General features: G+C 45.5%; 1 protein-coding gene across 1 annotated transcript; it reads left to right on the forward strand.

Moving 5' to 3' along the window:
- Positions 1-9,832: 9,832 nt before the first annotated feature.
- On the forward strand, positions 9,833-10,765 carry LOC138297198 (olfactory receptor 2D3-like). The gene has a single exon (XM_069236685.1). The coding sequence runs from the start codon at positions 9,833-9,835 to the stop codon at positions 10,763-10,765; it is 933 nt and encodes a 310-aa protein (XP_069092786.1).
- The last annotated feature ends 859 nt before the right edge of the window (positions 10,766-11,624 follow it).

Consider the following 11,624-nt stretch of genomic DNA (forward strand, 5'->3'; position numbering starts at 1 on the left):
TAAAGTGAACATCTAATTCTCCACCAAAGACAAGAGGAATGTGAAGCAAACCAGCTGATGGTGAGGGTTCAAAGCATTATGTTGGAGCAAAAGTCCAGGTTTCAGGAATTCCTTGGATTGGTATGTCTTGAGTGAAGAGAAGAGTCTGTTTCCTCAATGACACTGACAAAGAGTTCCATGTCAACAACCCAGCTCCAACTAAATATTAACTGCTAGTTCTGCCCTTTTTGAGTTATATAACTTCCCAGAGAAATTAACTATTTGCTTCTCAGGTCTCTGAATGATCCAGAAATGGTGGGCAATTTCAGAAAGTATTGAGTGGCAAAACAAATGTTGTACTCAAGTTAGATATTAGACGTGACCCTGTCTGAAGGATCACCCCCAATCGATTTGCCTATTTCCCTCCACTTTTTGCTGAATTCATTTTTGTTGGCCTTAGGACTGCTAACCACTGTTAAACTGCTTGTGCTCATTCCTCTAAAAAATGTTTGATTGGCTTACACCGGAATGGCATATTTAATTTACTTATAAGTGCCTTTTAGAATGGTAGACCAAACACCCAGGGTCTGCAACTTAAATGCTACCAGTGGGCCTGCAGCACTTATTGTGCCACCCCCCTAAGTGGCACCTTAAAGCATGTCTCATGCCTGCCACGCAGCCTGAATGTAGTGTTAAACTGCCATGTCGACTTGGCATTTAAACCCCCTACCCCAGCTTTAAAGTCTCCTTTTACTACATATATCACCCCTAAGGTAGATTCTAGATAGCCCATAGGGAAAGGTTCTGTCTATTTAAAAGGTTGGGCATGTACTTTTACTTCTTATTCCTCCCATAGTATTACATTGGGGATTCCTTATTATGTTTAGTAAGTGAGCTGCAATTTTCAATTCAGAGTAGGTAGTTACTATATGTTTGCTATATATGACGCTGCAATGATGAAACCTCTTTAATAGTAAAGGTGGATTTTAATTACAATGTTGAAAATGCCACTTTTAGATAGTTGGCATTTTCCCTCTCTTAGTCTTTTGTGCCTGCAACTTGTTTGTGTCACCTAACTGGGTGTACATAGCAAGTAGACTTTGTGAGTTCCTCTGGCAAAGTCACACAATAGGGGGATTAAGTATTACTCAATAGGCCATCTTCTGGCAGGAAGGGGGTGAGGCTGAGCATACCCCCCTGGTTAACTAAACTGGGTGTGCTCTGTCTTCACAAAAAGGGCCTAACTACCTCACATTATCTCTGCAGCCAACTTGGAGCCAGGGCTGGGTAGTCAGGAAATTCTATGCACTTCAAATAACCCTTCTATGTACTTCTCCTACTTTACATAAGATGGACACCAGGGTATGAAAATTAGATCTTCAAACCTGCTCTTCAGTACACTTCTGGACCTGTGGATAACCTTCTTGGAAAATGAACTGATGTGCTGATGGTAGGACTTCCACTCCACTGCACTGCTCCTCTGAAGGACTTCTGTCCTTCTGGATTGCTGTATTGTTGTCATGCTGCTCTGCCATCTTCTATTTCTGTAAAAGGATTGTATATTCAACTGTCCCCTGGTCTACAGAGTGGGTCACAAGGGCTAGTTTGAGGCCTCCTGTTCAGAGATGCAGGAACACAAAAGGCTCCCTCCATCTTGAAATTGCACCTGAACCCAGTCTGAGTGTGTGTCTCCAGTTCTGATCTCTTGAAAGTGGTATTAAAGGTCCCCAGATAGCAATAAACCAAAAGTGAGGACTGTTCTGAGAACCGGGGGACCAGGACCAACCTCCAAATGTATCCGCCAGTGGTGCCTCACTGATTGGATTGAATTTGCATGTTCTCCTGCTACATTCTTCTCCACAGGAGCAAATCCTTTTCTGTGGTTCTTTGCCAAAGTGGTGGCTGGCCTTGTGGAAATGTCTTTGTCTATAGGCATCTTCCTTATCCAGCTGGAGATTTTCACCTTCATTTCAGGCACTTAGGGGCATACTAATGAGACGGTTGTGTCACGTTTGCCCTATGCAAAGTGGTACAATTACAAGGCAAACCTTTAAGTCAGATTTTTTATTCCAGGCAAAGCTACTTTGAGTGGCTTTGAGTGGCTCTGGATTAACAAAATACAGCGCTAATCTCGTGTTGCGTTACTCTGTCCGGGGAAGGCATTCCATGGGCATTGGATTGGTGTTCCAATGCAACTACCATGGGTTTTGACACATTCCTAGATTTACATGACCTTGTAAACCTAGGAATGGGCCAAACAGATAAGCCTCTCTATGGGGCATAATGATGGGAAATATCTTTATTACTCGTCATTACAACCTATTTTATGTGTGCCGCCTTCTGCAGCACATATAGAAGAATATGCCTCTGAGGATTGTTTTTGTGCAAGAAGATGTGCAATGATGCCTGCATTGGCACTAGACATCCCATTGTGGGGCAGTACAAGGGGGGAAGTCAGGAATCCGCTGGATGCCTAAAATACAGCACATTCCTGCCCTTTCCCGGTGATGCCTTGCAACGCAGCAAGGTGAGGCTGTGCTACCCTGTGCCACTTTCTCATAAATATGCCTCTAAGTCTGAACATAGAAATCATCAACAACTTCAGCAGCTTCAACAAATGCCTATCCAATGATGAAGCTCTCTTCTCCAACACCTCCTGCAGCTTTGCCCCACTGAACTTTACATTCTTAGAATATTTTTCTTACAAATTTCTTCGAAATTTAAATGTAAGCTTTGACCAACCCGAACCCGCTTCTTGTATCTAAACCATGCTTCATTATCGTCTGCTAAATTTTTTGACTTTGACCCGGTCTCATGTGATTTGATGTCCGTGGTTGGCGCTCTGATCTTTTAAGTGCTAGTTTTGACTTTATAACTCCAGTTCTGCTGATTGTGTTTTTGACATTTTGGTGTCAAATAATTTATTAAACTTTACTCTATTTTTCTAATTTGGGATTTTTCTTGTGTCATGTTTTCACTTTATTGCTGTTTGAATGTTGTATGAATACTTTACACATTGCCTTTAAGTTAAGTCTGAACGCTTTTAGTGCAAACCTAACCAGGGTTAAGCACAGGTTAATTTAGTGACTTTTTGTGGTTCACCCCAAAATAGATTGTGGCTGTTGCTTGACCAAGGGATGACCCTCAGTCAACCAACAGTCAGATGCCTCATATTAACCAACACTTGAACTGAATTCTGTCTCCCTTGCTGATAGTTTGAACTAAATTCTGCCTCGGATGGGCAGCCTGTGAATCTCACAGAAAGTCTAAGTAATGGGTCTGTAGTTTGTTGCGCCATGACTCAGTCTTACTGTCAATTACAAAGTCATTCTGAGTGGGGATAGATGAGTGACCTGCCAAAACTATCTTAGGAAATCAAAAACCAGATGTATCACCAAACCATTTTGCGATTCTCTAATAGCGATTTTTAAGAAATCGCTATTTCAGAAATGAAAAATGGTATGTATCATTTTTGCGATTCAGTAATAGAGATTTCTTAAAAATCGCAAATGCTATTACCGAATCGCAAATTTCGATTCCGACCCCATTCGCACCTATGGGCCTGTAGGCCCATATTTGCAATTTTTTTGCATTTCCCAAATTGTGAATTCCTAACTGGAATACGAAATTTCCTAGCTATCGTGAAGGAAAGTTTCAATTCTATTAAGGACACGGAGGCGAGGATTATGCAAATCTTTCTTCACTCTTTATTCAACAGCAAGTTCAAAGTTAAACAAAAAATGAACAGAAAAACTACAAGTTCCATGAGCCCGCCGCCATGGTAACGAGTATCCAATGAGGTGCCCTCCTTCACGTCAGTATAAATGGCCCGAGACACGTCACACTTCCTCGACTTCACTGCGGAAGGAATCCTGGTAGAGTCAATTGGTCGTAGTTTCGGAACCTAAAAAATAGGAGCAATTAGATGCAAGTCCGATAGAACACAGGAAACCTACCAAAGGCAACAAAGTTATGGACTCAAAACACATATAAATGAAAAATATATCTGAATCAAGTGTTTTCCTGAAAAATTAAAACATGAGCAGAATAACCAATAAACAAAGGCATAAACGCAAGTATACCACCTTGCTACGCAGATAGATGTAATCGGGAGGGAACATATCCGCGAAATGTATGTGGGTGGGATAATCCTCGCCTCCGTGTCCTTAATAGAATTGAAACTTTCCTTCACGATAGCTAGGAAATTTCGTATTCTATCACAGGACCGGAGGCGAGGATTATGCAAGTTCAAAGCTTACTTACCACCAGTGCGGCTGCGTCGTGAATTGGTTTAAAGTAAAACGTCTTAAAAGTAGACTCTGAAGACCAATCAGCAGCATGCATGATGTCCTCCAATCTGCCCCCCACCTGTATGGCTTTGGAAGCCATAGCTCCCCGAGTAGAATGAGCCCCAAAAACTCGAATATCTATACCTGCCTCAGAGAGAATCCACCGGATCCATCTGGCAATGGAGGGAGAAGAAACCGCCCTAAACGGCCTCTTAATAGAAATCAACAATTGAGTCTCACCTGGGGGTCTACAAGAACTGGTTACTTCCTCATAGACTTTGAGACATCTAACCACACATAGCCTCGGGGAATCAGGAAAAACGGGATAGGACACCGACCTGGTATTATTCTTTGTCCTCCTTGCAATAGTAAACGTGACTCCTTCTGGAGTAAAGACTCGAGCGGAAACATCCAGTGCTCTGATATCTGACACACGCTTACAGGAAATGAGGCAGAGAAGCATGGCTAATTTTGCCGACAATTCCTTCATTGACAAATATTGGTTGTCCCGCCAAGAGGATAAGAGATTAAGAACCAAGTTCACATCCCAGAGCTCCGAATATCTAGGTTGTGGAGGTCTGGAGAGTCTAATACCCCTAAGAAGTTTACAAACCCAGGGATGCCCCCCAATCGGGAGATTATTCAGGGGAGGATGGCCCGCCGAGATGGCTGAGCGAAAAGAATTGATGGTGCGATACGCTAAGCCGGATGCAGCTAATTCCGCCAGGAAATTGATGATGTCGGCAATGCTGGCCCCCATGGGATCGCAGTGTTTGCCCACACACCAACTAGACCACCTATTCCATGCTGATCTATATCGTTTGCATGTACCAGGGGCCCAGGCCTGTGCGATGAAGTTATTAGCTTCCTGCGAAAGCCGGTTGTTTTGCCAATGATGCCGGAAATCTTCCAAGCTATGAGGGGAAGATGACCTTGAAGGATTAGAGGGTGGCAGCACCCCGACGGATCCAGGAGTATCGAGGGAAAATCCGGGAGGCGAAGAGGACACTCGCACGAGAGTTCCAGCAGAGTCGGGAACCATGCCTGTGATCTCCACCAGGGGGTTATTAGAATCACCGTCGCCTCTTGGCGGCGAACTTGAGCAGCAACCCGCGGGATAAGAAGAAACGGGGGAAAAGCATAACCCTGAAGCGTGCCCCAATGTTGGAGAAACGCATCTACTGCCATCGCTCCCGGATCCGGACGCCAGCTGAAGTATAGGGGAAGCTGGGCATTCCATCGAGACGCAAAGAGATCCACTGAACAGGGACCCCAATGATCCATGATCGCCTGAAAAACCGAGCGATGTAGTCGCCAATCGCTGGGATCCCGGAGAAACCGAGAATTCCAGTCTGCCCACACATTCTGGGTTCCCGGAAGATACTCCGCTGTGACTGAGATTTGGTGTTGAAGGCAAAAATGCCAAAAATCTATCGCTAGCCCCGCTAGGGCTCTTGATCTTGTTCCCCCTAAACGATTTATGTATTGCACTGCCGATACGTTGTCCATCCGTAGTAGAACTACGCATGAGACCTTGTTTCTCGTGAGGGACCTGATTGCAAAAGAACCCGCCAGGAGCTCCAGGCAGTTGATATGCATGGTTAGTTCCTGCGGGGTCCAGCGTCCCCCCAACGAGATGTCCCCGCAACGAGCCCCCCATCCCTGGCGACTGGCATCTGACTCGATCACCAGATCCGGGGCCGCCCCAAAGATGGCCCTGCCATTCCATGCCTCCATGTGGTCCAGCCACCAGCACAACTCCGTCCTGGCCTCTTGAGACAGGGAGATCAACTCGGAGTACGTCACCCCTCGGCGAAGGTGAAACGCTTTCAAGCGTTGCAGGGCTCTGTAGTGTAGGGGACCCGGAAAAATGGCTTGAATCGAAGACGAAAGCAGGCCTACTACTCTGGCTAACTGGCGTAGAGAGATCTGGTCCCGTTGCAGGACCTTTCTCAGTTCCTTCTTTATTTTGGAAATCTTTGTCGCCGGGAGACTGAGAGACGCTGAGCGGGAATCCACTAGAAACCCTAGGAAGACTAACGATTGAGTCGGGGTAAGTTGCGACTTCTGTTGGTTGATCACAAAACCAAGGTCCTGGAAAAGCGCAATAGTTGTGTTCAGATTGAACATCAACCGAGACCTGGACTGATCCATCAAAAGGATGTCGTCCAGATAAATTATGAGGCGAATGCCTTGTAACCTCAGAGTTTCCACTACTGGTTTGAGAAGTTTTGTGAAGCACCATGGCGCCGACGACAGGCCGAAGGGGAGTGTGGTGAATTCGAACACCTGGTTGTTCCATAAGAATTGCAGGAATCTGCGATGGGGTGGAAAAATAGGGACCGTGAGGTACGCGTCCTTGAGATCTAGACGAACCATCCAGTCCTCCTGTAAGAGGAGGTCGCGGAGCAAGTGAATACCCTCCATTTTGAAATGTCTGTAAACCACCCACTCGTTGAAAGCACGAAGATTGATAACGGGACGAAACCCTTTGTCCTTCTTGTCCACTAAGAAGATGTTGCTTACGAAGCCTGTGGGGTGAAGGGTAGTAAAGGAAATGGCACCTTTGTGAAGAAGGGCCTGAACCTCTAAATCTACGAGTTCTGAGTCGTCTGCCGAGAACGCGATGGGCTGAGGCAGTTTCTCCTGAAATGGGGTACCCCAGAATTCTATTTGAAAACCCGAGACAGTTTGCAGAACCCATGCGTCGGAGGTAATGCGCCTCCAATTGTCCCTGAAAAACCTCAATCTCCCGCCAAAATTTGTTGGGAAAAAAGGGATAAGCCTCACCCGAGGGACCTCCTGGGGCATTATATGCTCCTCGTGCATTTCTGGAACCTCTGCCTCTTCCCCTGCCTCTGTTGGGGAAGAAGGTTCCTTGTCTGCCGTCCCTCCAACCGTTGTTGCGGAAGGAGCTGGGGCCTTGCTGGAAAGGACGGCCGGAAGAGCGACCCCTGCCTCGCCCGGCCCCGCCAAAAACCTTGTTGGGGAAAACCTTCTTAATCGAAGATTGCGCTTTATCCAAAGCTGAAAACGTAGCCACAAATTTTCCCAACTCTTTCACAAAGGGATCGCCAAATAAATTGCCTTGGGCAACAGCCCCTGCCTCCGAGTTAGACAGTTCCCCTAACTTGGGGTCGATTTTGATCAATAAAGATCTGCGTCTTTCTGCAGAGATGGCACAGTTCGCGTTGCCCAGAAGACAAACAGCTCTCTGAGCCCATCCCGCAATGATGTCCGTCTGAAGGGGAGTGTTTGCTTGCTTGGCCCGCTCCGCCAATTGAATAATTTGTGTGAGGGGACCTAACACATCAAGAAGTTTATCCTGGCATGCCCTCCAGGAGCGATCAATCCCTTTCTTGGGATCCTTGGTGTACTTGGAGAAAAACGTACACATTTTTGGGTCAATAACTGGCGTGAGAGCGACCTTATCTGATAAAGACGGGCGTGGGCACTCCGCCCGTAGACGAGCGCGCACCTCTTTGTCCAGAGGTTGCCTAATTTTACCGGCGACATATTCAGCCACCTTGTGGTCTGGACGCCACTCCGAGGAACGCGGATGGTAGATACCCTCCGGCTCAAACATATCGGAGTCAGAATCGGCGTGATCCGAAGGATCTGGTAGGGTAGCACCCGGACGCCAAGGGCGACCCGAGTCGTCATCTAGAGATGATGAGTCCTCATCTGAACCTCCCATGAAGCCTTTGGGGGATCCCCGATCAGGGTTCCATAGGTGGTGAAGCTTGTCACCCAGTACTCCGGGCAAACGGTCCTCCCGGGAGGGTACGCGCTTATGCGCGCGCGCACTCTTGGGATTGGGTGAAAATACCCCATCCCCCAGGTGCCCCGCGTCGCGCTTGCGCATTTTCCTGGGGGCTGAAAGGGTAGAGGAATCACCCTCTGCTCCCGTCACACCAAACATGCCCGTACCTCTGGACACCTGTTCAGTAAGCTTAGCTACAGTATCCCTAAGAGGGGCCAAAGCGTGAGAAATAGCCTGGGAAAACAAAGTGTCCACTCCGGGGGGAAGGGTACGGTGAGAGGGACCCTCACCTGGGGACATGTTGGGAAAAGGTTCATTCTCTTGGGAGGAATGCATAATGAGGACTATGACAGAGTGTACACCCAACAAAAAAATATACAATATATAGGGTAAAATCCCTACCCTCTCTGTCACTGACAGTAAGTCAAGAAAATAATGCCTTCCCTAATGGGGTAATTCTTACCCAAACGGGTGTCAGGGTAGGGAAGATGAAAAAATGCACCAGGGTGGCAAACATGCAATAGAGGAGAAACCCTCAAACCTGGGAAGAAAAGTGGTTAATGCAGATATGCCTGCTAAGAGACTGAGTGTGTCATCTGGCAGGCCTGGAAATCGAACCCTGCTTGTCTGGGTGAAAGGCAGGAACCTAACTCCCTGGACACAACAGGTTTCCCCAAAAAAGCAAACGCGAAGCGCGAGCCACGCGCTGAAAGAAACGCGCTCTTCGAGTACGAAGAACACAGCGCGCGCTCCCTCTGGTGGCCCCGACGTGTATTAACACGCCGAGGGCCGAAAGGAAACTAAGCGCTCGAGCGGCCCGTCCGTTCCGGACCGCTCGTGGCGAGAAAGCGGCTACAGAAAGCCCCGTAAAACAATTGAGCGGCAGCGCGCCAAGTTAAGGAAAAACAAACTCCCAACGGAGGCAGAAAAGGCACTTATCTGAGCAGTGAAGAAAGAGGAAGTGTGACGTGTCTCGGGCCATTTATACTGACGTGAAGGAGGGCACCTCATTGGATACTCGTTACCATGGCGGCGGGCTCATGGAACTTGTAGTTTTTCTGTTCATTTTTTGTTTAACTTTGAACTTGCTGTTGAATAAAGAGTGAAGAAAGATTTGCATAATCCTCGCCTCCGGTCCTGTGATAGAATTTGCAATTTGGGAAATGCAAACCCCAGGGTGCTGGGGGCCCAATGCCCCCTCTGCTACACCCCAAAAAATTATTTTAGGACATGTAAGGTGCACACATGCCAAAGGGGCATGTGTGCGTTACATGTCAATTTTAAAAATGCATTTTTAAAATGTGCACATGGTTACCACCAAGTTCAACTTGGTGGTAATAGCAATTCCTTAATGCCCAATTCACATTAAGGAAAAGCTTGCTACATGTGCCTAAGAAATCGCAAATAAGGATTCCTTATTTGTGATTTCTTATTTAGAGAATTGCATTTTGCGATTCTCTAAACGGGGTCGCAATTTTAAGGAATCGCTATCTTAGCATTTCCTTAATATTGCATAGCGAATACCTTTCATACATACATACTGAAAGGCATTTTTGCATTCGCAAACGGACGTTCGCACCGTTTGTGAATGCAAAAAGCTTTGATACATCCGGTCCCAAGTCTTTTAAAGACTAGAACATGAATCAACATTTTTAACTAATTTCTGCTAATAAGATAGCAGATTTTTTTAAACAGTGGAGCTGGTTTGTGCATTGTATCAGGTCATTTGCTACCTTTTTGTTCAAAGTATTTACTGTGGGTCTTTCTTCTTTTTCCTACAGTTGTGATAAAAATGACCACAATGACAATGAGTAATCAAAGTTCTATTGCTGAGTTCTTCCTGCTGGGCCTAACGAAGGATCATAATGTGAAGATTATTCTCTTTTCATTCTTCATAGTGATATATATATTAACACTCATTGGAAATTCCATCCTGATCACAGCCTGGATCTGTGATCCTCATCTTCATACCCCAATGTACTTCTTTCTGGGAATCCTCTCCTTCGTGGACATCAGCTACTCAACAGTGATTGTTCCTTTCGTGTTGGACCAACTCCTTCATTGGAGGGCTACCAGCTACAATGCTTGTGCAGCTCAGATGTACATAGCGTTGTTCCTGGGTGGTACAGAGTGTGTCCTTCTAGGTATCATGGCATATGATCGTTATGTAGCCATAGTGTTTCCCTTGCGTTACACAGTCATCATGAGCACACCTCTTTGCATCATATTGGCATCCTGCTGCTGGTTAAGTGGAGGCTTGATGGCACTCGTGGACACATATTTTACACTACAGTTACCATTATGCGGGGCTAACATTATTAACCATTTTTTTTGTGAGGTTCTAAGTCTTCTGAAGATGGCATGTGCGGACATCTTTGTCACAGAGTTGGTAATATTTTCTGCTGCAATCTTTATACTAGGGATACCAAGCCTCTTCACAGCCATCTCCTATATCAGAATCATCATCACAATTGTGAGAATCCGCTCCTCTGAAGCCAGATTGAAAGCCTTCTCCACATGCGCCTCTCATCTGATCGTTGTCACCATATTCTATAGCACCGCCATCTCTATGTATATGAGACCAGCATCTAAAGCCTCTGAAAATCAGGATAAAATGCTTTCTGTGTTTTATACCGTGACACCCCCAATGCTGAACCCCATGATCTACAGTCTGAGAAACAAAGATGTGAAGGCGGCTGTTCAGAAACTTTTTTGCAGAAAAACATTACATTAAATATGTGAAGTATTCTTCAGTTTAAGTTATGATGAAAATATTAACAACGTAGATAATGAAACAAATCCTTATCTGAAAGTAATACTTAGGGTATGTATTTAGCATAGAAGCCAAGCGGTAATTTATTTCAGTACATGTGCCTCATGATTGTCAATGTTTGACCAGGTATTATTCACTGATAATCATCTATTGTCCTGCAATTTAAAAGTAGGGAAGAGACAAAAGTGTACATGATTGTGATTATTGAATAAAATCATTTTAATTGAGGTATCACTCATGAATGCAAGATTGCATCTCTAATATTTTTTATAGGATGCATGAGCAACCTTGTATAAATGATTGATAAACATAGAAATATGTGGGTGTATTAATAAATATAAGCAATATAATTGTATCCTCATTGTAAATGCAGACAGAAACTTGTAATATACAATGTGGTATTAGGAAATCTTTACTCAAGATGGCATGAATACAGAGCAGATAATATATTTTGGTCCAATACTTTCCCAGGAGAACTTTTTTTTTTACTCAGCATTCTTTTGTGGTCAACATTATTGTGGTCATTATGACATTGGTGGTACATACTGCTTACCACCTCAGTGACGGCCGCCAATGTACCGCCTCTGCGGCTACCATCTGTCTGCCATATCATGAGCATTACCTGACTTCCTCCACAATACGGGCAGAAATCCGCTAGTGCTCATGGTGATGGACAGTGGTAAGCTGGTGTTGCTACCACCAGTACCGCCACACCAGTAGAATGCTACCAGTCGTATTATGACCAGTAATACAGCCTGGCGGTGTTCTGCTGGTGGGGCGCTGCTGGCGGTACCAGTGCCCCTTCCCATTCCCTGACAGA

This window comes from Pleurodeles waltl, chromosome 5, assembly GCF_031143425.1.
Source record: "Pleurodeles waltl isolate 20211129_DDA chromosome 5, aPleWal1.hap1.20221129, whole genome shotgun sequence".
NCBI classification, from domain to species: Eukaryota; Metazoa; Chordata; class Amphibia; order Caudata; family Salamandridae; genus Pleurodeles; species Pleurodeles waltl.